This window comes from Sander lucioperca, chromosome 4, assembly GCF_008315115.2.
Source record: "Sander lucioperca isolate FBNREF2018 chromosome 4, SLUC_FBN_1.2, whole genome shotgun sequence".
NCBI lineage: Eukaryota > Metazoa > Chordata > Actinopteri > Perciformes > Percidae > Sander > Sander lucioperca.
Genome location: NC_050176.1, coordinates 31,007,865 through 31,035,079, shown reverse-complemented (window position 1 = coordinate 31,035,079; position 27,215 = coordinate 31,007,865). Strand labels below are relative to the sequence as shown.

The 27,215-nt window shown below is 39.2% G+C and overlaps 1 protein-coding gene across 1 annotated transcript in view; it reads left to right on the top strand.

Annotated features, from left to right (window-relative positions):
* The window catches only part of fbxo41 (F-box protein 41), a 58,398-nt gene extending 35,933 nt beyond the window's left edge, over positions 1-22,465 (top strand). Inside the window, exons 4-14 of the mRNA XM_031276756.2 lie at positions 2,992-3,199; positions 7,380-7,453; positions 10,803-11,191; positions 13,894-14,132; positions 14,254-14,369; positions 14,864-15,016; positions 15,179-15,274; positions 15,395-15,513; positions 15,942-16,100; positions 16,997-17,112; positions 18,146-22,465. Coding sequence (XP_031132616.1) covers positions 2,992-3,199; positions 7,380-7,453; positions 10,803-11,191; positions 13,894-14,132; positions 14,254-14,369; positions 14,864-15,016; positions 15,179-15,274; positions 15,395-15,513; positions 15,942-16,100; positions 16,997-17,112; positions 18,146-18,208 — 1,732 coding nt within the window. The 3' untranslated portion in view covers positions 18,209-22,465. The remainder of the gene's footprint in view (positions 1-2,991; positions 3,200-7,379; positions 7,454-10,802; positions 11,192-13,893; positions 14,133-14,253; positions 14,370-14,863; positions 15,017-15,178; positions 15,275-15,394; positions 15,514-15,941; positions 16,101-16,996; positions 17,113-18,145) is intronic.
* Positions 22,466-27,215: the final 4,750 nt, after the last annotated feature.

Below are 27,215 nucleotides of genomic sequence, written 5' to 3'. Positions count from 1 at the left end.
GAGATGTGGAACTCTTGTCATTTGGAAGCTCATCGAGCCAAAAGTTTAAGGCATATCGCAAAAATGATGTTTTGATGTATAAATTGTGTATGACAAGTAGATATTGTGGGCGTGAGAGCAATTTATAGAGAAGGGACAAAGATATTTTTTAAGGCTCAGCACTCTAGTGTATGACATCATCCACTCTGGCAGACGCCACACACACTCATTAGAAACGCAGAAAAATCCTGAAATGCTCACTAAACTTAAACAGCGTTTTCACAAAAACTGTAAAAGATATCAAACTGAAAAGCCATAGCTGAATTGCTGAATATTTTGTGAATGTTTTAAAGTGCCCATATTATGAAAAAATCACTTTTTCTGGGATTTGGGGTGTTATGTTGTGTCTCTGGTGCTTCCACACACATACAAACTTTGAAAAAAATCCACCCATGCTGTTTAGAGTGAGATACGGTTTCTGAATGTGTCCTGCCTTCAGTCTCTGGGTGAGCTGTTCAAAATCGGCACGGCTTGTGACGTCACAAGCCGAAACGAGCAGGCTAACCGCAACCATTAGCTCGTAGCGTTAGCATGCTAACGCTAGCATGCTAACGCTAGCATGCTACCTCGTTCTCAGTAGCAAAGCACTGCTACAACACACACAAGTTCACCATAATCTACAAAAGAACTACTTACATGTGCGCCCTCATTTAGAAGTCTCCCAGCTAATCCTGCCTTGTAACTGACCGAAGTTGTAGAAACAGCCTTTCTTTTACTGTCTATGGAGCTAGCTAGCTGACATGATCTACATCTGAGCTACTGGGCATGTGCAGTGCAATCAAAGATAGTACAGAAGAAGAAGAAGAAAAGAGGTCTCACTCTGTAGCTAAAACAGAGACCAGCTGAAAAGAGGATCTGCAGCAGTGAGAGAGAGCACTGCAGTACAACAAAAATATGGTGTTTTTTGAAAATTAAACCATGTAAACCTATTCTGGTACAACCTTAAAATACAATTATGAACCTGAAAATGAGCATAATATGGCTGCTTTAAAGTTTGTTTGGCGTCTGTAGGTAAAAGTATGAAGGAGCTGAAAATTTTGGGAGCGGAAGAAGATTTTAAGGATTTGAAGCATGCTCTCATTGACTTCAATGTTAAAAAAAAAGTCATAAAAAGCTTAATATTTTAAAAAGTATAAATAGTAGAAAAGAAGTTGAAGAAGTCCCATCATTAGCTGAAAGAGCTGAACATTTTAAAAGTTGAATTTTAATAGCTGAACGTATGCAGAAGTTACGGAGAGCCAAAAAACGTACGGAATAATAATAAGAAGTTTATAAAGAACCGAATAACAATAGTTGGAATGCTGCTGAACAGCATTCCCACTGATAATTGGCTGTTTGTCTTGTAGTATATTGTGCCAATTGAATCTATAGGTTTTAGACTGTTGGTTGGACCAAACAAACACAGCTCTGAGATAATGATGGGCAATTTTCATGAACATTTTAATGATTGTGATTTTACTGATTAGATGATTCATCAATTAATCCAAAAGTGAACAACAGACTCATTCATAATGAAAATTATTATCAGTTCCAGCCCTTATGAAGGCATAGTAACAGTAATGAGTTATAATTTTACTGTATCAAATGTCAAAGTGAAAGTGTGGTTGCTCATAGTGATGAACCTACAGAGAATTATCACCCAAATCTACAGCTCTCCTCGGCTTTACAGAGCTTTATAGCAAGTTTCAACTCATTGTTTAGCTGTCCAGCTTCACTCTGACTGCTCTCATGGCGTTGTTTTCAGCCACAGCAGGCAAAGCTCTGATAAACCCACTGTGCACTACCCGCTCAGCACCAAACGGCAGAGAGACACAGTTAGCAACTAGCTGGTAAACATAGTGGAGCATTTAGCAGCTACTGTAAGGAGACAGATATTTCCCTAAGGATTTGGTAGAAACCAAACACAGAGCTAAAAGCTAAAACTATTGGACTTACATCCACCAGGTGGACACAAACAAAACTCCAAATGAATGATAATGGTCGTTGTAACGGCTGGATGTGTAAATAAGCAACTGTTTGCAAACAAACAACTTGTTTTGGCTGCCTCCAAGTGGCCAAAATAAAATCAGTTATTGCAGGTTGAAAGGATGAACAGAGCTATATGAGTACAGACTTGGCATTACTCATTACTCAGGCAAAGTTTATCTGCATGTCTTTAAATGTATGTTTTTTCATTGTGTCACTAAGGTAAACAATAACATTTTCCATTGACATTTTTTTGTTTAAATTTGTTATTCGTGGCTGATTTGGACATATACCAAGTCAAGGCCAGTTCCTACCGATGCAGACACTGCTCATTGGCACTGGACATAAGGGACCGCTTATGTAATTCATAATCCAAGCTTAAATTTATTGAGTTAATATGATCTGACTAATCCCTTCTGAAGAAAATCAGATTTTTTATCACCAGACCATCAACACACACGGTCATACAGTGATTTTTTCAGATGACACTGAACAAAATCACTGCAGGGAATGCAAGAAATACTGTATACAGTATGCCGATCAGGCTGCAGACTATTACTAATACTGTCTGAATTTTTGTTTGCCTCTGTATCTAAGTAGCACACTGTCCCTTAAAATGACAGGAATTTGGCCCTGCTGTGCCTGCGGCGGTATAAATATCCAGCTGCTCTCTCACCCTCTATTCCTCTTTTTTCTCTGCCTCCCTTTGTGTTTGTATTATCTCTGTCACCAACCCTCGGTGTGTATAGTCTCCATGCAAAAAGGGCAGAACAGCAACTCATGTGAATACGAGGGAGGTTTTTTTAAAAAAAAAAGGGTCCTGCAGCAACCATTTAAGCTGAATATGTACGTTAAGTTTTCACCACAGGCGAGGTTCAGCAGATATGTAATTTGCCACCTGATGAGACAGATTTACAAAATAAGCTTTAAGAGTGCATACCCCCGAATTTAAAGACTGTCCATTGCCAATCCACTCTCTGCCCTCAGGGAAGTCGCCCAGATTGATCAGTTCCTTCAGGAGACAGCGGCACGTGAAGCCAATGCCAAGGTGCGGCTACAGCAGTTCATCGAGGAGCTGCTGGACCGAGCAGACCGCGCCGAAAAACAGCTGCAGATCATCAGCAGCTGTGGCACCACGCCGAACGGCAGCCTGGGGCGCTGCAGCCTGCAGGCCTCAAAGGGCAATGGACGCCAGGTGAGGATATCCTAACTTGTATCTTCTGTTGCATCTATGAGTTGCTGCTCAGAACACACTACACAATGCATTGTGAGATATTGTGTTTCTTGTGTTTTCAGATTAGACTTGACTGTATTGATGATATTTAAGACATTTCCTGTTTTCAGACTGTCTGAGCAACATAAATAATACAATGTACACATATACAATACATAATATATAACATACAAATAGTTTTAAAAATGCTGAATTGATCCTGAAGTGATACAAAAACTGTTTCAGATTTAATTTTGTGATACATTTTAAAGGGATAGTTTGGATATTTTGAAGTGGGGTTGTATGAGGTACATATCCATAGACAGTGTATAGATGGCACACCCCCAGTTTGGAGAAGCAGACAGGAGAACCACTACCAACACGGAAGCTAAGCAATGTACTGCTGCGGACAGGGGCTGCAGAAAAACTTATTTTAGCCACCTAAAAAAAAAGCCCACCTATAAAAAAAAGAAAAAGCAATATCAGTTTAAGTGTATGCTATATTTAGAATATCTTCACTGCTTTAACTTGCCATCAGACAGCCTTTCCAACAGGGAACTGAAGCTATTATATCCATCTATGCTCTCTTCGAAGCCACCAGACTCCTTTGACAAAAACAGTAATTTTGCCTTGCAGAACACAGGAGATGCTGGTCTACCACTGCCTTGATTGGTTAGTTCGTTTGTTAGTTTTGTCAGTTCCTAATCTTTTTAAAATACCAAAGTCACACAATAACACAAACAAACTAACCGATCCAGGCAGCGGTAGACCAGCAACTCCCGTGTTCTCTTTTTGTCAAAGAAGGCTGGTGGCTTTGAGGAGAGCATACTGTAGATAACGGCCTCAGTTCCCCGTCAGAAAGAGCTGTCTGACGGCAAGGTATATAATATATTATAATATATATATTTTAATATAATATAATATAATGTATTATAATATATATATTATAATATATAAAAATAACTCAAAATTAATTTCAGAATCTAGGTTTCTCTCATTTAGTTATTCACATTTCCAACGTTACATTTACAAAGTTTGATAAACTGGCTGAACACATTACCTGGCCAAAAGTATGTGGACACCAAACACCTTTTATATGTGTTTTTGCAGGAATTTTGCTCCCATTCAGTCACAAAAGCTTTAGTGAGATTGGCGTGTTGATGTTGTTTGATGAGATCTGGCTTGCCATTTCCGTTGCATCCCAAAGGTGTCGACGGGGTTGAGATCAGTGCTCTGTGCAGGCCAGTCAAGTACCCCAAAATTGGAAATCCATGTCTCTATGGACCTGGCTTTGTGCACAAGATGTCATGTTAAAACAGTATGAACACGTAAAGAAGCATGTTATTGTCTAAACTATTACTGTATGTTGTAGCTTTACATGTAAGATTTACCTTAATTAGAACTATAGCCCAAACCCTGAAAAACAGCCCCAGACCAAGATTATATAAAAATATGTTGATTGGAGTATCTACATACTTTTGGCCATATAGTGTTTGTATCTACAGCATTTTTGTATTGTAATCAAAGTGATGCTCATACACCATGGATTGGTCTTATGGTTGTAGCAAAGTGAAATTAGAGGCTTGAGAGCACACTCGCATAAAAAGCTTCCTCAGGCTCCGGAAACTGGAGATCAGCCCATGTGCCCCCCCCCCCCTTATTTTGCCTTTTTACACAATGATAAAAAATGCAAAAGCAGACACATTCTGTTCTTTAAAAAAATATTCAAACAATCATCCAACACCTCTTACAAAAGGGGTGACCTGTTTCAGTGCACAAATCTGTGTGCTGCCATGGAAACCAGTTCTCGTTCTTACTTGACGTTCCAACATGATTTTGAATCACATGTAATGTGGTACAGACCTGCCTGGGAAAACATTAGCTATTTCTTTTTTGGCTCATTATTGGAGAGATTCTAAGTAAAAAATCTTCTCTTCAGATCACTAGCCATTAGTGCAAAAATATTGTCCACATCACTTGATATAGCCATACAGTACAAGGAATAATGTGATACCTCTTTATAATGCTGTTAAGTAACCTGCTGCAAAGACATCTGAAATCGTTAAATGACATTTTTCTAGCAAACAAGAATTAGTTGGTCATATTGAATATGATGAAATGAAATATACTGTTTTTTCTAAGCCATTTCACCTGTGATTGAACCGAAACACTGCTACCCAAATTTAGATATCCTCTCTTTGGATTTAAACATCAGTCTGTTTCATGCGGGACTGTGAATAATCAACATGACAAGTACAAGTGTGGAGTCACAGACTGGTTGGCACCTTGTTACACTGTCAAGGGAAGCCCGGTCACTCTCACAACCTCACTTTCCGTCTCTCTGTCACGACATCAGCAAGTTCACCCTTATCTCCTAGGAGACAGGTTTTTAGGAGCCACAGAGGAATTTTAGGACTGACAGTGAGAGATCAGATGGATGGCTTGTTTTCTGCTCACTCTAGCTCAACTCGAGCTGAATCTAATGCATGTCTTTACAGGAAGTGCAAGATGACGAGAGATTTAATTCAATTGTAGTGTTTCATAAACGTTTGGCCTTTTAACAGAGAAGACAGGAGGAATAGAGAAAGACTTGAGTTTAAGAACAGATTGGAGTTTTACCCTCTGCTGAATGGATTTTGTTCCATCCATTTCTTGGAGTTTTGTCCCTGTTCTGCTTTCACTGCCGGCTGGCCAGGAATGAGAGCCACGGATGGTGTTTGCCTGTTTCCTCCATGGTCCATTTTCACTGGCACTAGGCCAGAAACAAGCTGTGTGAGTAGAAGCAGAGAGAGAGAGAGAGAGAGAGAGAGTCTATGTTTGTGCACATTTTCCCTCTGTGGCACGTCGCCAGTCTGGTACACAGAGTTCCACCTGCCACTACTTCACACACACACACACACACACACACACACACACACACACACACACACACACATACACACATACACACACGTACAAAACGCTACAGGCTGCATACTTCAATGCACAGGCAGCTTTGAGTGGTGTATGAAAGAGTGACTAGGAGGATTTTGCTCTCAGGCAAATAGAGAGAGTGAGAGTCCGACTGCACACCCAACCACCATCAAATACACTTAAAGATCTACAACCAAATATTTTAGGTTGTAGGAAAGACATTGAGCCGTTGAGGGTTTTTGTGTTGCTCGAGTGAAGGGTCGGTCGGTCAGGTAATCTGTCCATTCAACACTTTGTTCAAGAGCAAGATATCTTGTCTACTCCTGGCCAGAGTGCCAGGACGTTTGTCATGGATATTCATGATCCCCAGTGGATGATTCCTAATGGTTTTGGTGACCTCCTGTAGCATCACTACATGAAAAGGTTTTCACTTTCACAAAATAAATATGAAAATCCAATGTACGGTAAGTTTGGCATTACATTTATTGAGCTCCGTCACTGGATTTCCATTAAATTTGCTGTAGGAATTCTTGGTCCCTCTGAGCTGTTGTAGTGCCAAACCTTTATTTTGAAGGATGAGAAATATCACAATAAAATAGATATGTCATTTATCCATTACAGTAATGCTCAAGAGCCCTTTCCATTTTCTTCTTTTATTTTGTCACCCTCAGGAGAAAATCATCCCAATAATCATAACAAGCTTCTTCTTGCCTAATTTATCATTTGTGACTGATCATCATTTATTCTTATTGTGTTGGGAAAGGGTTTGTCCATTGATGTCCTTGATTTATGCCTGATGCTGTCACCAGCCGTAATGTCGCTCAAATCTGTAAGCTGAAGCGAGATCAAACCGTACTACTAAACCATACCGAAAATGTCTTTAATTTGAAGAACACTTGTGTTGCTTGTTTCAGTTTTGATTATTTTAACTGTCACATAAAGAGAAGCTTCCCATGATAACAACAAAATAGGCTACTTTTTGGATTTTATTTACTATTTGATTTTAATATCTTTTCAGTGGGAATTATTTTTCAATTTGTGAATTTTTGACACAATTTTCACAATCACAATTATCTAAAAGTTTCATGTAGATTGTGGAAAAATAATGGTACAGCCAAAGTATCTAGGCTGCTATCAACTCTTCAATAGCCTACTTAGGAACACATTTGAGCCGGACATGTCTAAGGAAGTTTAGGGGTACGGAGTAATTTTATAACACTTTTCTTTCTGCATGTCTGTGTTTTTCCAGAGAAACTCCAGCAACTCTGGGAGCACAAGAGGCATGTACCAAGTGTCAGAACGACGTTCGTCCCCCAGCACAGGGTAAGTTAGCACACTGCTCCTTTTCCACATTTCTACATGATTTCCCACCTCTGAAATGTAATGCATCCCGACCACCACTGTGCCAGAAGGAGGTTTAATGGTACAAGTGTAGACCCTCACTAGGAATCATTTTATTTTTCAGGGAGACATCCTGTCTGGATTGATAGAAGTAGTCTGGGGGAAAGAGCTGGAGATTTTGTGGCTCTTGGCTCCCAATTGAATTTGCCTCCTCTTTCTTACCTTGTGAGAGTTGATGTAGTGAAACACAGTCTCTCAGCTGTGTGGAAATATAACAGAACCCCTGGAGCCGCAGAGCTTTTAACCACCATCTACTGTGTTCGCTGCCTCTGGCCTTTGGGGTACAACTTGTCAGTCCTGTGTATAAATGTTTGCAAGCATGGCACTTGCAGTTACAGTAACTCAGAAAAAACAATGAAGATAGTGGAAGTGACATGGTTACAACCTGTTACAACCCGCTTTATATTAATTTGTCTTTTCCACATTATTTGAAATTGAAAATACAGAGATTACTGTATACTGTACACATAGAAGGTTTCTGTGACATTTGTAGACCAATGAGTGTGCTCAGAAGGCTGGTTAACACTATGGCTCCTCTACAGAAATAGAGCTCAACAGTGTTGTTCCGGAAGTAAAAATCCCATTGATTTTCTCCATAAGGATTTTAATCATCAGCCATGAAGTCTAAACCATCCGAGGTAGACTGATCACAAGCTACGTGTTTGTGAAACGAAAGTTTCTGCTCTTGTAGAAGCTAGAAGTCTTTGTGAAATCAACCTTGTTTTAAAAAAACATGTTTTATCTGTGATCTTATGGAGAAAAACTACACTACCCACAATCCTAAGCATGACAACAACGTCTCTGATTGGTCCAACTCACTGTTACTGTAGAAACGTTTGCCGTACCCGCGAGCTTCTGCCATTGAAGTCTATGATAGTTTCTGTACACAGACTTGTACCTTTGCCTTTTTTGCCGTTTTCAAAATGTTTTTTTGCGCCAAATCAAATGTTTTATGCTCACTATTCATCTCGTAGCTGGTTGGCTTGGTTCCAGACTTAAAACTCTCTATATAAGCAATTTTTTAAACGTCAATGAAACAATTGAATGGGGAAAAACACTTCCGGAACCAGAGCCGTTAATAAAGTACTAATCTATTTGTCGATCGACGGGAAAATAGTCGTCAACTATTTTTAGAATAATTGATAATAATTGTTAAAGTTATTAATCAAGAAAAATTGCCAAACATTTGCTGGTTCCAACAGCTTCTGAAATTTGAGGATTTGCTGTTTTTTTTATTATTGTAAATTAAATATATTTGGGTTATAGACTCGTGGATGGACTAAACAAGCGAAAGGAAGATGTTGCCCTGGGCTCTAAGGAAATATTTCACTATTTTGTGTTTTGTGTGTTGTTTCACACTCACACTTCCATATAAAGATATTCATATGTAGTATATTGTTGAACACTGTGATGTGTAATGGAATAGATGCCGTTTTCAGTCAGACTCATTCAGTAAAGGCCGTGAGGTGCAGGTTGGACGTCTCTCTACATGAGGTGTGACTGAAGTATTTCTGTGTCCCTGCTGGATATTTCCGACACACGGCTGTGACATGAGACTCTGACAAACACAACTATCATTCCCAGCTGGTGTGTGAATGTATTTCCTAACATGACGTCACGTAGAACCTGTCAGGCCTTCCCCATTGAATCATCGGTGGCATGACACACGCACACACACACACACACACACACACACACACACACACACACACACACACACACACACACACAGAGTAAGACAACAACCACTCTCTTAGCCTTCTGTCTTCTGGTTAATAATATCTCCTCCTTTATCTAGGATGAAGGTCATAATCTCAAGTGTGCAACAGCTTTAGTGATTTATTTATATTGACCTCACAGTCATGAGTCTACATGTGTCGATTTTACAATAACATGCCTCAAACAGTTTTCTCTTTTTTACATTTTATCTCTTTAATGATCACATATTTCCTGTATTATATATGTCACATATGATAGTAATAAAGTTAAGATATGCACAGATTTTATCAAGGTATATGATAATTTTCTCTAAAAAATGTCTAAATCAGTTTTGTTTAGGCTCCTGAGCTCCCATTCAAGTTAGCATAGAAAACCTGTCTAAAAGCTTATAATGTAAATGTGATTCTTCTTTATCAGAATCAAGACATAACTTTTTAAATGTGTAAAGCTACCTTTTCATTTTGATTTGCACATTAGGGGACAACACGAGCAGTGAGGTGACACAGGGGGGAGTGTTGTTTCTTCCACTGATTATTGAGTTGGTTTACTCTCTGATGCTTCTTTGCATTCTGAATACACCCTCCGAAATCATTAATTAGCAATTGGTAATCATGAGCTTCTCATGATTTGGATCAATTCATATCATTACGTCTTGCTATTGATTTAATGTTGACAAAACATTCAAACAATTTTCATCAGGTTACTGCTTTACAACCAGCTCATTAAACTATAATGCATCACAGTTTTGTCATTGACCCAGTTTAGATAGTTGAAACCATAAACAGGCCACACTATTTTGGTTTTACATAATCTAAATTCATATTTGTGGCATGACATGCATCTCATCTTCTGTGCATCCTTTTCCCCTGCGATTGCTGCTAAGTGCTACCTGCAGTATCATCTGTGATTCTCTTTCATATTTATTCCTAAAATGATGCATGCAGACGCTTCCACTCTTCTTATTATGCTGAGAGAAAGAGGAGGGAGCACTGAGAAGGCAGAATCGAGAAAAAGAAAGAAAAATGTCCTACTTTTTGAGAGGCTGATTTTTGTAACTGCTCATTACTTGTATTGGCTGGGAGGTTATTTTAAGTACTGTAGCAAGTACGTACAAAAGCTGACCTCATTCTACTATAAATCCTCTGAAATGCAGCTGTTCCTTATCAGTCATACAGTACCTATTTGTGGTTCACTTTAGGTTTCAGAAGTGCATCCACTACTGTCAAATTAAACACCAATACTGCTGTTGTCCTCAGTGGACCTTTAAGGATGTTCAGATGAGAGTGCTATCATCCTCTCTTTTAACGCTATGCAAGAAAGCAAATAAGCTAATTTCCTAAAATGCTGAACTGTTCCTTTAGTCTTTTCTTGATAGTAATATTGATGTTTTTATTATGTTCTGTTGTTGATTGTCATTATTGTGATTATTCAGAATACAGTATGGCGTGTTATTGGATATTAGTTGGACCATCTGTGTTTTTGAGTATTCTATTTAAAAAATATTAATAATTCAGTCATTATTTATAGTACACTACCTTCTCTTTTCCTGCAGAGCATCAGGGCGGATCAAGTCTGTCTCACAGGGCTCTGGAGGTTACGACAGTGACAGCGTGGAGATGCATCCCATGGAGGACTGTCCCGAGGCTCAGTTCTATCAAATGCAGTGCCGGCTGGGTGAGGGGGGTTACGAGCGCTCCCCTGGGTGTGGCGGTGGTGGATCGCGGAACTGGGGTCTTCGTAAACAGGCTATCCAGAACTGGCAGCGGCGACCTTACAGGAACAGCACTGAGGGCGAGGAAGGAGACGTATCAGACGTGGGCTCCAGGACCACCGAGTCTGAGGTGGAGATGTGGGAACAAGAGAGGAGAGCTGTGGCTGAAGTCCAGCAGTCTGCCCCTCCATATTCTCACCACGGCAGGGCAGGATATCGCCCTAACACAGGTAACGGCCCTTTGGGAAGTTCTTCAGACCCGTTATTTTTAGAAATGTACACACTGTCACACACTTTCTCCAATCTCACATCCAGACACATGGGAGCCAGGATTCACGGAATAAAAGCCTTAAAATGACTCCCATAAGAGCAGTGACTGATGTGGATCTAGGTTAGGTTGAGATGCAGTCGCTGTAATGCTTCTGGCGCTGTGTCCCTGACCAAAGCTCCTTCTACAAACTGAGTGTGGATCATGAGCATATATGGTAAACATGGAGGAAAGAGGCCCCATATCTCCTTCAGTGTGTAGACACAACAATGTAAACACTTCTAAGGACAAAGGATGTAGTGTGCTTTACAGCCCTCTGATTTTGGCCTATATTAATGAACTTGACTTGACCTAACTTGATTTGCTACAAAGCCAATAAGTAAAATTGTCAGCTATTAAAAAAGGCCAGCTAGTCAGCACTTTGCTGATAATGAGACAAATAATCAAAATTATACTGTAGGTGTCCCAATTGCAGATGCATCAATGAGAAAACTGAAAAAAGTATTTAATATGTGCAGCACTGCATTGACAAATAAGAAGCTGATATTAACCGAATGCATTTGATTTGAATAATCAGTTCAGGGTGTATAAATCCTGCTAATTGGCATACAACCTAATATGATCCATCTTGGCTTCAGTGCTTACAATGTGATTTTACCAGCTCAGGTTCTCTTTTCATAAAATGTTTACACTATTTTGTTTACTACCAGCATGTCTGTTATAGATGATGAGTAAACCAAGTCATACATTGCTGTTCTTGTTATACAATTTCTTTGTGTGTCTGTGACTTTGGTAGAACATATTGGTATTTGCGAGAGCGCTGTTTGCCTGTTGTGTCATCTCCGTTCCTCCTCTCATTCTAAGCTTTGCTTCTACGAGTGAGCCGCCAAGTCAGACAGCCAATCATGCCCGCGCATTTCTTCAGATCCACCACAGATTGTGCATCTCTCTGTTAACTCTCTCCTGCGCTGCCAAAATCCTTTAATTCACTGCTGCTGCCCTCCATTATTCTTCACCTGCTGTCCGGTTCCTTCTAAATACCAGGTGGACTGAGGCAGTCTGGGAAACTGAGCCAGAGCCCGATGACAAATTGTTATGAACTGCTATGACTGCCGCATTAACTGAAAGGTTTTTCTCACGCAACACTCAAGTTCTCAAGTCATGTAACTGGCATTCCTCTGCTCTGACGTAGTTCTCCTTATTGGGAGAGTCTCTGCCAGGTTTTTATCAGATGGTATGTATCTACAAGCGCAGTTTTTTTCTCAGTATGTAACGCACAGCTCGGCTTTTTTAGTGCATTTGGCAGTCTTGAGCGTAGGTGGTGTGTGTGAGAGAGAAAGAAAGAAAGAGAGAAAGAGTAAGAGAGAGTGAGAGTGTAAGTAATGGTTCATAGCCCTGATGGTTTCAAGCAAACGCCTTCCAAGGCCAAAGATTAAATGATTCATCTAGGAGCAATCTTGCTGAGAGGAATAAGACGGGCTTGGATTGGACACATGGTATCAGCCAATAGATAGCAATAGAGAGAATGCAAAGATGGAAAGAAGAAAAAAAAATTATGTAACCTCATTTAGTGTCTTGTTGAAGGTTGGCGCCACCGTGTGACAGAATATCTTTTAAACGTTGTTTGTGGTATTTAAGTGTATTTGTCTTTAGAAAATTGGTCTATAACAGAAGTAAACATAAATCCATCTCTCAAGCTTCGAGTGAAAGAGTTAAATTAATTAGTTTTTTTTAATGCGTCTGTAAGTTTACATACTTAATCATAATCAAGCTTATTTATGTTGCAGTTGTTCTTATCAGTATCAAAATCAACGATTACAAAGTGCTTTACAAAAAGCAAATATATAACAATAAGAAATAAATTTGTTAATAATTTAAGTGAAATAGTAAGAACAAAATCAGGAAATTGACTAATAAAATACTAGATATTTACATATACATACTGTATAAACAAATGAAGCCCCCAGCCAAAAGGTTCCTGCCTGAGGATCTCAGACTAATACATAACTAAGAGATTTAATCTGGGGCCAGGCCATGGAATGCTAAAAGTAATGAAAAATCTATTCTAAAACACACTGGCATCCAGGATTAGAACATTTAATAAAGAGTAATACAAGATGTTCTCTTTTCTTAGTTTTGTCAAGAGTCTGACAGCTGGGCAAATTGTTTTCTGATTTATTCCAGTTAAAAGACTGTTGCAGTAGTTCAAACATAAGGAAATGAAAACATGTATGATGTATTCGGTATTATTTCAACATATGTTTTATTTGTACCTAATTTATTTATTTATATTTTATACGGCAGTTGCAATTTTAATCTCGTACTTCTACAATGACAATGAAGATATTCTATACTATTCTATGCTAATAAAACTCAAAAGTTAACAAAATGTAGTGGTTTTTATGAGACGATAGAGACAAGATTGGATGACTTTGCCTATATGAAATTCATAATTGAGGGTGGAATTTTACACCTAGCCTTCTGAAAGATCTAACGAAGACTGGGTTTGTAAAAAAAAAAAAATTAAAATCCTTGATAGCTTTGAAGTCCAAATTCAGCACAGGGTTCTAATGATCCAAAATAGTCCCTGTGTTTTAACATGGGGCGGACCACTCTCACATTGTGTTAAAGGGGTTACAATACTCTGGCTTTTTCTTCCCACAGGTCGATCTGATGGAGTCTACAACAAGCCATGCCGCCATGAAAAGAGCCCGTCTAAATCCAACGAGGTGATCAGTCCAGAAATCCTGAAGATGCGTGCAGCTCTCTTCTGTATCTTCACCTACCTGGATACTAAAACCCTGCTGAGAGCCGCTGAGGTCTGCCGTGACTGGAAGTTTGTGGCTCGTCACCCAGCTGTGTGGACCAGAGTGCTGCTAGAGAACGCTCGCATTTCCTCCAAGGTGCATAGTTAGCATATACTGTATGCAGTCTATAAGTCAGTAGCATTATCAAAGCAGTAGCATGTAGCTGTATTGTCTTTGCTGTTTATTACAATCACTGATCTCCATGTTTCTACCTTAGTTCCTGAGCACATTGTCTCAGTGGTGCACTCAGACGCATTCCCTCATCCTGCAAAACCTCAAACCAAGACAGCGGGGCAAGAAGGAAACCAAGGACGAGTACCTTAAAACCACACGGTGAGAGTCAGATATACATCTGTACACAGTTTCCAAACAAATGCCTATTCACTTTGGGCTACTTATTATTACTGCATTGTGTATTATTTTGGCTTTGATAAGCACATTGCTTTGCAAACTATTTAAGTGAGTAACATTCTAAATGAATGCTTAAACAGTGATTGATTAGAGGAAGCCAACATAAGTGATTGAATGCTGATGTTTTTGTGCTGTTTGATTATGATCAGCATGTAAAATCGCAGTTTTCATTTCCTGAAAGAAGACGAAGTAGAAGTTTGATTTGAGCGGGAAAAGTGAAGTTGTTTAAACGTTTCCTCTGAGGAGAGTATAGTGCAGCTCCAATCTGCTCTGACAATGCGTAGATGCGAACACTGGAGGAACAATTTGTTATAAATGGTTGGAGTGCTGTCTGAATGACAGGAGAATTACTTCCTCTGCTCTGTCTCTGTCGGTCTGTCTTTTTCTGTTGACCTTCCCTCACATTTCCGTCTAAGTGGCTGTCTGGAGGAAGGTCTGGAGGCGTTGTTAAAGGCCACAGGAAGTAACCTGCTGATACTGAAGATTTCACACTGCCCCAACCTGCTGACCGATCGCTCCCTCTGGCTGGCCAGCTGCTACTGCCGAGCTCTGCAGGCTGTGACCTACAGGTAGACCATGAACACCCAGGTCCCATCTCTGCACAAACAGTACAGTTTAACCCCAGTGACTTTGCTTTAATGAGTCCATAGGACTGCACTCAGGTTTGTGCTGTAGTAAGTGCCACGTGTGTAATATATAAACACAAAGTGCCAACATGTCTTGTGTTCCAGAAGTGCCACAGATCCAGTTGGCCAGGAGGTGATCTGGGCCCTCGGAGCAGGTTGTAGAGATATCATCTCCCTACAGGTGGCGCCGCTACACCCATGGTAATAGACAGAGAAATATACTAACTTTTAAATGATAACCAATATTCTCTCTAATAATATCTGTTATGATATCAGTGCTTATTAAATGAATGAACATGGACTGTATTTTGTCTCTTTTAGCCAACAACCTGCCCGTTTCAGTAACCGATGCCTGCAGACGATCGGAAGATGTTGGCCGCACCTCCGTGCTCTTGGTGTGGGCGGGGCTGGATGTGGCATTCAGGGGCTGGCCTCTCTCTGTAAATATGGCTTTATAGAACTACTAAAATTTTTTGTTTAATTCCTCTCAGTGATTTTATCTACAGCGTGAAAAATACATTATTCATAATATTTATAAAGTATTCAAATACTGTCACACTGTTTTTTAAATTGTGACCACAATCATATATGCAGAAGCAGTAAGGGGACAGAATTAACATTTGTGTATTGTCATATCAGGATGTAAACTACATTTAACCAGTGTCTTGTTCGTACTTCCGTTTTAGAAAAGGAAATCTATTCCCATATTGTTTATAACAATGTGCATTTTAAACACCATTGGTTAAGATCTTTAAAAAAAAAAAAAGGCTTGCATGCACTATTGTAACATTTACTGTTTTCTATTATCTTGACACTCCCTAATCTTCCCCATCTCTGTATTTCCTCATCAACCCCCCACCACCGCCAGCGAGGAACTGCATGCGCCTGCAGGTGCTGGAGTTGGATCATGTGAGTGAGATCAACCAGGAGGTGGCAGCAGAGGTTTGCAGAGAGGGCTTGAAAGGTCTTGAGATGCTGGTGCTCACCTCCACACCAGTCACCCCCAAAGCCCTGCTCCACTTCAACAGTGAGTTTGAATACTGCTGTACTGATTTACTGTCTAAACCTCCTATTGTGAATATACAACATTTACAGTTAATGTAATGTTGTCTGATTTAGTACTTTATTACTGGTCACACAACACTGTGCTGCAAGTGTGCATTAAATGTACTGAACAGTGTAATCTCTCAATATATCACACAAATAATGCTATATTTTTTCTGACATGGTATTATATATGGATATAGGTATTATTAAAGCTTTAGTGCGTAACTTTTTTTATATTAATGAACGTCCGTTACATTCAAGCCATTGCCAAATGACTTGATACAAAGCTAATTAAGACTATCAGCTTCACAAAACTTTGTATTTTGTACTTGTACTTTGTAACTCTGTATTTCTCAGTATGGCTATGTTCAGAAGATTGTGTTGTCCGGCGACTTTCGCGCGCAGAAACTCGAGTGAAGATAATGACCTCTTCTGAAGAGTCCATCATGTTTTTTTACTCCTCCCTGTCCTCCTTGAATACTAGCAACTGCGTGGAGGAGGGGTGGGGGCGCAATTACGGAAGGCTTGTGTCACGTGGATGCAACAACAGTGGTGTTGTCATTACTTAGAATTCCTCATGGGTGCGACAGAAACTACGCACTATAGCTTTAACATCAGGCAATACAAATATTTTGGGTGCTGTTTAAGGTCATGCTACTAAAACAGTATAGGTTACGGTTACATTCAGGCAGATCCATATAACTGTTAAGGTTGTTTAAAAATGGATAACTCTGAAAAAAGAGAAAATGAAAAATACTGTGTATTTACAAATTTTCAAAATTTCAAATTTATTATGAGAACACCCTGTTGAGGCCGGAAATAACAAACAACCACCAAAAGCATTCATCTGCCTAAATCCTCCTTCCACTCATGCAGGTGTTTGCCGCAACCTGAAGTCTGTCGTGGTTCAGATTGGTATAGAAGACTACTTTGAGGATCCCAACAGCCCTGAAGCTAGAAAACTGTTTGATGAGATGGTTAACAAGCTTCAGGTACCAGCACACTTTCACCCACTACTCATACATGTGCACATACAAGTTTCCATGAGGAAGAAAAAGCCTTTCTTCTAACTGCACAATGGCGATCAGTTTTTGGATGATCTGTTGTAAACGGAAGCCATAGAAGCAAGCCAGAAATGTTTTTCAGGCTCATTTTTTTTTCACCTGTTTTCACAGATGAAAATGAATAAATAAATAAATAAACTCTCAGGGCTTCAGTAGTTGTAAGCACATACATACATAATAGTTTCTGTGCACATCCATCAAGTGCAGTGTTGACTTTGTAAAGGTAATGGCTAACAGGGTGGTGAGCTGTGTTAACAGACGTCTGCACTCTGTTAAGCAGGTTTTTTCTTTTCTAAATGTAGGTTCTTTTTTCTGCCACTGTCTTTTGAGTTTTGCACCACAGTATGCACATGACTAACAGCTTGGCCAATACTTGTTTAAAGGATAAGATGCATCTATTTTTTATCACAACTAAACATTGTATAAAACCATGACTCAATCCTTGAAGTCCCAGTGCTGGTTGGTTGTGGATGCGCTGGTGCTAACTCACTCGAGCAGAGGCTTAATGTGAGAGGCTTGGGTCATTCTTATAGCTGACCACACAATAACAGAGATATAGAAGCTGTAAAATCCCAGGTTTTATTTATGTTTTGTTTTTATGAGTCAGTTTACAGTGTGTTCCTCTTGGATATCACACCCAAGATGGTGGGGTTGCTCTCAGCAGTTAGGTAACCTCTCCAAAAGCTGCAAACAGCTATGATTTATTTTTATCCGTCGCTCTTTAAGTTTGCTGTGAACAGGAAACCAAAGTTCTCCGCTTGTATTTAATCATCCATTTTTTGAAGGGAGTTCTGTAGAGGCGATGCTTACAGTCATCTTTAACCTGCTGCACTGCAATGCTTCACAGTTATTGTACACAGTTACTGCTAATGGAAAAAAAAAAAGACGAGAGGGGGAAAAAGGAGCATTTTTGGCTTTGAGAAAACTTAATTCTGATATCCCTTCCTCCTTTTTCTTTCAGGCTCTGAAGAAGAGACCCGGCTTCTCCAAAATCCTACACGTAAAAGCAGACAGTCTCTGCTAACATCTTTTGTGCAGATTTTTCAAGTCTTGTAGAGGGGCCATCTTGGCTCCAGTCAATCAAAAAGACCCAGCTGTTTTGAGCCCGCTCCACTGGGTTTGAGTACGTCTGCAGAAAAAACAGATGATCGCCACGGTGAACCAGGACCAAGGCTCAAAGTGCATACTCCACAAGTACAAACTTCAAACAGAAAAAAACTCATTCACTATTCCAGTAAGGGGAAATCAATATCTCCTTAATGTTTCATTATGATTGAAATCAGTCGGGAGGCTTATTTGGACAAACAATGGCAGTATATATATATATATATATATATACATATAACAAGAAGGGCCTGTTTTAAAGCTTACAGACTCAAATAAGACTACATAACTGTCAGATTCCTCTTCCTCGTTTTCTGCTTTCACCGTACAAATGGATTGTGTCGTCGTACAGAGCCAAATCTCTTTCTTGAAACACCCGGAGCCAGGTGACAGCACTGTATTTAACTGTCTGCATCTCCACAATGCTTGACATATACTCAAGACTACCTTCAACACCCAACAGCTCGTGGGCAGGAACACATTATAAAGCGTACATACTTTCCACAGGAAGTACATGGAATTGTGGCAGGAGTAAGATAGTACAGAGAAATTGATTTCCCCAAGCGATCTTGAGTTCTTAAGAGTCTTGAGAAAGGAGCTTTATGTTTGTGTGTGTGTCGAGGATTCAACAAATGGTTTTCCAGCCTGCCTGCACCGCACTGTACTGTGTGTTGAAACTGTACAACTTTCAACACTTTCTGCCTTCACCCAGGACAGAAACATGCTGCGCCAGCTCCAGGCACAGTGGAGAGAGCAAGGACAGCCTCGCTGTAACACACAGACCTTGACAGTCTTCTTAGCCAATTGCATGGCAGTGATGCATTTACCCTCTTCTACCATCTTCTCTGCTTCCCGTATGTGAACAGCGTCATATCACAAACCTGGACTCAGTGTTTCTTTGATAGTTGTAGTATCTCTGAGAGAGCAGGACGCAGTATCAGATGCTGCTCATTGACAAGGCTGGAAAGATGATCCATAATGCATTTCTCTCAAAAACTGGTGCCATTTGTAACAGTGTGTGTCCTCATTCCAGTGAGCGTTTTCTCCAATGTGCCATTAATGAGGGAAGAGGGACCATGTACTGTAAGGCAGATGTTTAACCTCTTCAAATCAAATGTAACTTGTTGGAGTTTGATTTGAGTGTAAGCAGCTCTTACTGAGCATAAGGGTGTTGTGTTTCATATGGAACATGGTCTCCAGGTGTATACAGGTGTTTAAGTGTTTATATATGATGTGACTTTCATACTTTACCATACTAATAACAGTGCCATTCCTATTAATAGTGCTCATCATGGCCGAGGCCCTGATCAATCCTGATTTATATTTTTTAGCTGACATCCTCTGGCTCCCTCTGCTGGTTTTTTCCAAGGATTTACACAGCCAACAGCCAGCTGGTGTGATATAACACGTTGTACTCTTTGTAGCAAGGAACATGTATCACCTTTACTATTTTGCAGAACTCAAAACAAAGAGCTCAAGTCCTCGGTATCACCTTCAAATTAGGGATTTGATTTGATTCAGTCCATGGCTACAATTAAGTTAAGCCTACATTGCAATTCTCAAGAAGTATGGGTAGCAATACTTACAGTGGTGTACACTCCTCTGTGCTGCAGATAACTTAAAGGGGGTTATTTTACACATCAAGATTAGTTTATTATTCACAAGGCGTACTACTCAGTCTGTAAAAAAAAACAGTTGTATAATGTCTTCTAGCTCTGGAGGAGTCAAGTCTGAGAAAATAACCCTCATAATGCTTATCTCGGCTTGGAAACTACAAATTTATAGCACAGAAAGCTGCATTACAAGCTGGGGGGGGGGCATAAAGTTTGAAAAATGTGAAAAGATGTGTTTACAAGGCATAGAGGGTCCAAAGAAAAGACTATTTATGGGAATTTTTGGAGCTTGACCCTTACTAGGGACCAAAAGTCAGGATTTTTCTGACTTTGTGCATTCATTTTTTTTAATCATTCTCTTGCGAGTCCACAGACATTATAAAAGTGCAATACTAAATCACCGGAGCTCCTATTAGCCGCCTAATATCACTTCACTTTAAAGAAATTGTGCACACAGTTTTGAAACAGGTTGTAAAATGATTTACACATCTGGTGGAACATCAGGTCTCTTTCCTTGCGACACGTTTACCACAGGTTGCTTAACAAATTGTTCATTTAACCTTGCACACCACATTTGTCTTTACAACACACGTTTGTGAGCGGAGTGTGCAACAGAGCACAGTGACAGTTTCCAGGAAGGCTGAGCAGGCGCCTGTCACAGGGGGCTCTTAAAAATTCAAAAAGTCACTTGACGAGGAGAGCTGTGAGCTGATGTTTTTTGGGGTTCTCTGCTTTATTGTCAAAAACATGTTTGTGAGGACTTGTGTAGCTGCCTATTGTAGTAATGATGTTCCAGGTGAATGTGTGAGAACGGTTGTCGGTGTCCATTCCTTCATGTTCTTCCAGTACTGCATATTATTATCCTACACTGGTACTGATTCGTTCGAGGGAAGTCGGTTTGTGGGAAAGGTGTAAAACTTGGCTGACACGATAGAGAAAACACAAAGCACTTGTTTATTTTAAGTTTTAGACAATCCTGCCTTCGCTATCAGCTACTCTGTACATAATGTTTGTAAAAAAAACTAAAACAAGAAGAAAAAAAGGACCAACCTTTGATGTTATATAATATTAAGGTCATACTTATGAGTGGAAAAAGTTGACGTTTACAGGTCTTCATTCTGTAAGCATTTTTGCCCCAAAGTTGAATGAAAGATAAACATAGAGAATTATATTATGTATACTAGTAGTGTTGAAATGCAGTTGTGTATTAGATACTTTATATTAAATGTGCATCAGAGTCATATAGAGATGGAAATTATATAAGAGGATAAAGATGATAATTCAGCTATTTATTTCTATAAAAAAAGAGCGATGTGTATAATGTTGGCATGTTTGTGTTCAAGCATCAATCATTAAGTTGCCTTCTTAACTGTTCTGCTACTGTGACAAGAAAATTATTAGATGTTTAAAGAGCTTTGATTGCCTGCAGGTTAATAACGTTTCTCTTTATTTGATCCAGTCTGTTGTTGCACTAGTGAGAAAAAAAAGAAGATATTTCAGATGTTTATTATAAGAGTGTTGTTTTTAATGTTCAGCTATTTCTCAGTATTTGACAAAATATGATGCACTTTTTTTCCTGAACACTTTTATCGGCCCGTCGGTCATTGGTTTAGTCAGAAACGACGCTGGTTTCTGTCAGCGGGATGCCTGGCGGCGCTTGCTGTTGTGGTATGAAACCGATCGTTTGCTTACATGTTCGGTTTCATGGGAGGAAGATTTTGGAAATACAGCAATTACATATGAACTTGACTGAACAGAAGTACAGTTTCTCTTACACCATCTCTCATATCTCATCAGTTGGGAAGTTAAAGATTGAAACTGATTCAACTACATTCAAGTGCTTTTTCGGTTCATTGCCAATATGACCTTATGCTCACCTTTGTATTTGTTACTATCTTTGTTTTCGTTTTTAATTATACTGTAGATTTCACACTCATACCAACCCTACATTTGCTCCATCGTGAAAATGGACCTGCTAAACATGTAAACTGCAGATTAGAGGTGCCAAGAATAATTTTTGGCTTACATCTCCATTCTCTGCCTCTCCAAATATAAGCAGAATCATTTCTAATCTATTTATTTTGATTCAGAAACTGAAGCATCACTTATAAACCAAGGTGCTTCCTCATGTTTATTTTATCATTTCATAATTTAAATCAAGTCGTATTACTCTTCTGTTGCAGTTCCATATCATGTATACTGTGTAATTTAAAAAACAGTGTCTGAGTGCTCATGTACCTCTCTGTACATATCTTATGTATGAATGATTGTACTCTGCCCATTCATCTGAATAGTATTGTACACATTACCTCAACACTTATCTGGGCAATTAAGTGTGCAGTTTGTCTTTGTAATTTTTTTCATTTCTGACTGTCATCGACAGGTATGCCAATTGACCCATGAACTTCATCCATGTTGCTATAACGACAAAATAGATTCTGTCGCTAAAAAAAAAACATTCCCAAAAGATGATCAGCCTTCTGCGATGACTGCAATAGATGGAAATGTTTTACTACTCATTTTTCTCATTTGTTGTCATCAATAAAAAATTGCTTTAAATTGTATTTGTTCATACTTTCAGCTATTTTTTAAAAGTAATGTTTAAAAGTACTGTAGATGGTGCAAATTCATTCTTGAGCTAACTATCACTAACACCAGTTCACAGTGAGGTATGTGGACTATACAGAACCACGACATTGTGTCTTGAAAGAGATGTATTGTGTTGAATTTCATAAATGCAATCTGAAAAAACTTCTGCAATCACGACATAATGCTGAGGTTCAAGAGGGGCAAAAACATTGCATATAGAGAAAGGAAGCCTTTACACGCTGACGTTGAATGACGTAAAGCTGTGAATGCTTTAAGCATCACAAAAGAAATGAAATTCACCTCCACTGTATTTGGGTGGCAGTGGAAATCTCAAAAAAGATGTATCCTACAGTTGGAACCATAGACTACATACACACACACACACACACACACACACACACACACACACACACACACACACACACACACACACACACACACACAGAGAGAGCGGGAAAAGCAGGTGAAGCAAATTTAGTTAACGATGGCTTGGTACCATCAGGTGCTCCAGAAGGTCGTTTTTAATGTAATCAATTACACCTGTTCTTTTCCTGCTTTGATAAACCGTCTGCTGTTTAAAAAGGTATATTGCGTCTTCTCAGCAGTTTTAACTGCAGGTTATTCATTGCTGAAAAAGAAAAGAAGAAAGAAAATAAAGCACACATACTTAAAAAGCATACTAAGCACAAATAGTATGAGCCTGAATATATATATATATATATATATATATATATATACTCAGCAAAAAAAGAAACGTCCTCTCACTTTCAACTGCTTTTATTTTCAGCCAACTTAACATGTGTAAAACTTTGTATGAACATAACAAAATTAAACTACTAAGAACTAAACTGAACAACATTTCACAGACATGTGACTAACAGAAATTGAAAAATGTGTCCCTGAACAAATGGTCAAAATCAAAAGTTGCAGAATGTTACAGGGAAGACATCCTCCTCTCTCATGTGGTACCCTTCCTGCAGGCTCATCCTGACATGACCCTCCAGCATGATAATGCCACCAGCCATACCGCTCGTTCTGTGCGCGATTTCCTGCAAGACAGGAATGTTAGTGTTCTGCCATGGCCAGCGAAGAGCCTGGATCTCAATCCCATTGAGCACGTCTGGGACCTGTTGGATCGAAGGGTGAGGGCAAGAACCATGCCCCCCAGAAATGTCCAGGAACTTGCAGGTGCCTTGGTGGAAGAGTGGGGTAACATCTCACAGCAAGAACTGGCAACCTAGTGCAGTCCATGAGGAGGAGATGCACTGCAGTACTTAATGCAGCTGGTGGCCACACCAGATACTAACTGTGACTTTTGACCATCCTTTGTTTAGGGACATATTTTTCCAATTCTGTTAGTCACATGTCTGTGAAACATTGTTCAGTTTAGTTCTTAGTAGTAGTTTTACGCATGTTAAGTTGGCTGAAAATAAAAGCAGTTGAAAGTGAGAGGACGTTTTTTTTTTTGCTGAGTTTATATATATATATATATATATATATATATATATATATATATATATATATATCATTATAAGCATATTGGTTAACTGAAATTGCAAAAAGACATTTTTCCACTCTCTCTACTTATAGAGCTCTGCAGATAGCTTTGAGTTTATTTGGCCAGATTTTTTAATATCTGCCCAAATAAATAAATGTCTGTCAATAAATGATTATTACATTACATTACATGTCATTTAGCTGACGCTTTTATCCAAAGCGACTTACAATTAAGTGCTTTCAACTGTGAAGGTTCAAACTCCAGACAACAAGTAGTAAGTGCAAATACAGTAGCTTTAAATAGGCAAAGCTACAAAGAGACAAATGAAAGAAAAGTTTTTTTTTTTATCCGAGGTGTAGTCGGAAGAGATGTGTTTTTAGCCTTCGGCGGAAGATGTGTAGGCTTTCGGCCATCCTGATATCGATGGGGAGCTCGTTCCACCATTTGGGAGTCAGGACAGTGATCAGTCGCGATTTCGTTGAGTGATTAGTTCTCCCTCGCTGTGACGGGGCAGCAAGCAGTTTGGCTGATGCAGAAAGAAGTGGGCGGGTTGGGGTGTATGGTTTGACCATGTCCTGGATGTAAGCTGGGGCTGATCCGTTCGTGGCCCTGTACGTAAGTACTAGTGTCTTGAAGCGGATGCGGGATGATTATCTGGGATTTTACTTAGTTTAATTAGCAACACTGTCCTGTTTGTTTTTTGTTTTTTTCAGGTTCACTGAGAGGAAGCCTCTCTTTTGCAGGAACACCCTGATCTCACGCAGCTCCACTGCAGCGGTTGGGGTTAAAGGTCCCATGGCATGAAAATTTCTCTTTATGAGGTTTTTTAACATTAATATGCGTTCCCCCAGCCTGCCTATGGTCCCCCAGTGGCTAGAAATGGCGATAGGTGTAAACCGAGCCCTGGGTATCCTGCTCTGCCTTTGAGAAAATAAAAGCTCAGATGGGCCAATCTGGAATCTTGCTCCTTAGGTTACCTCCTCTTTCTCTGCTTTGCCTGCCCAGAGAATTTCGTCCGCTAAGCGCCGGACTCAATGACAGCGCCTCTGCAAAATAGCCTCGGGAAGGACCTTGGTTTGGTGGAACGTGTATGTTCAAAAGTTGTTTTAGTCGTGTAACAGAAAACTCAGATTGGACAGATAGTCTAGCTAGCTGTCTGGATTTACCCTGCAGATATCTGAGAAACAGTTAACCATAGTACTTTGTATAAATACACTGTATAAGCAGCAATATGAACATAGTAGGCAATGCAGGTATAGTATAAAAATATATAGTAGACATTATACATATAATGCCACTATAATGAAAATGCCGCTCAGTTAAAGATTGTTAGGCAACTACCTGGTAAAGAATACAAACACAGATATTTTTAGCAAAAATGAGTGTAGACAAACGCAGAAGTAAAAGAAGTGTACATGTTGGACTTACATTTATAAGGAAACATGACCCAACATGGTTGCTAATGTTGCTCTGTGTCTGCAGTCGTATGTTTATGTTAACCATAACAACTTTATATATCAGCACTATGAGTTTGTCTCAAGTTAATTTCACCAAAAGAGCTTTCCCTAAATTGCACACAGTGATAAATAAAGTTATTGATTGTTAACTCTGTCCAATGAGGTACGCTATGCTCATGTCTTTACTCAAAGCTCATAGGAGAAACTCTGTGAAGCGTTGTTGTGGCAATTTTTTGATAATGTGCCATGAAATGTAACATGAGTTTTGATTGGCTATGAGGTGAAAGTGTTGGCTGGCTCTCCTGTGTCTGTGCCCTTGAGGTGTTAGAAGCAGATGAAGCTCATGTTACATCTTACAGTGGATTACCAAAGTTTTGGCCACAACAAGGCTCCAGAGAGCACCAAAAGCATAATAGACTTGGTCAATAGAAAAGTAAAAAGGGAGAAGCCTTCCGTTTTGATAACTATATATTATAACTATATTATATAATATAACTATATTGATAAATGTATTTGTAAATTCGACTATTTCTTTTAATATTGTCTGTCTGTGAAAATTCTTAGTCATCCAGGTCACGGTAGCCTATGCAAGTGTGGACTTAGCACTTTTAGATAACGTTATAGTCCATAGGTATTAATTCATCTATTTTACATTCATATATTTATGCATTTAGAAATCCCTACTTATCTTATCTGATATATTTAATGCCCCACTTGTTTTATTGTCCAGTTTATACTGTTTTGATGAATTGCTTTATAATCATTTTCAGAACTCTACTGATAAAGGAATACTGATTTTCCAAGCTCGTTAGGATGAGGTTACCAAGCCTAATGAAAAAGGTGAGCCATACTGCATACTAATTCTAGACAGTATAATACTTCTACATACTTGGACATCAACAGGAAATGATACAATGTGTGTTTGACGTCAATCAAACTGCCAACTGAACTTCCCAAATAGACTGCAAAATGTTTTTCATATGATTTAAGACTTTTGTTTTCCAGCTGTACATCGACAGCCCACTCATAAACCGATGTTATTTAGTATGCGCACTGTGTGGTTTGAGAATACTTAATTTTGTGAACTTTTTGCTGTGAACACACTGCATACTCAGAGTCAATATGTAGTGAAGACTCCTTTTTGTTTGACTGATGGCTGTAATGTGGCTGCACATGAAGTTGCCCTAAATATTACTGGCGCAATGCACTAACCGGGAGAGAGAGAGAGAGAGAGAGAGAGAGAGAGAGAGAGAGAGAGAGAGAGAGAGAGAGAGAGAGAGAGAGAGAACGTGTGTGTACGTGTGTGTGTACACTACAAACATTGTAAACACAAAATTGAAGAGTCTGTTTCATAGCACTGGTTGTCTTTAATTGTGTTGGCACCAACACAAAGAAATGGCATGTTAAATTTTGGATGCATGTCATTCTCACACTGGAACTTTGGGCTTTCTGTTCCTTTTCATCCACTAAGTTTCCATCTGATGATCCTTGATATTTAAACTGTAGCTGGCAACAAGTCGACATCCAGAAAATGCATCAATTCGGTGTCCTTGGCAATGGCTGGTTTTGAATAATTTGGTCATTAGAATAAACTTCAGCTGTTTCCCATGAGGGCACATTTTCTCATTTCTTAAATTATTGGTACAGCAACTTTATTTTGTATGGCACATTTCAGCAACAAGGCAATTCAAAATGCTTTACATAAAAAAGAGCAATTAAAAACAATTTAAAATAATTCATTAAAGAGAATAGAAAATATAAAAAGCTAAA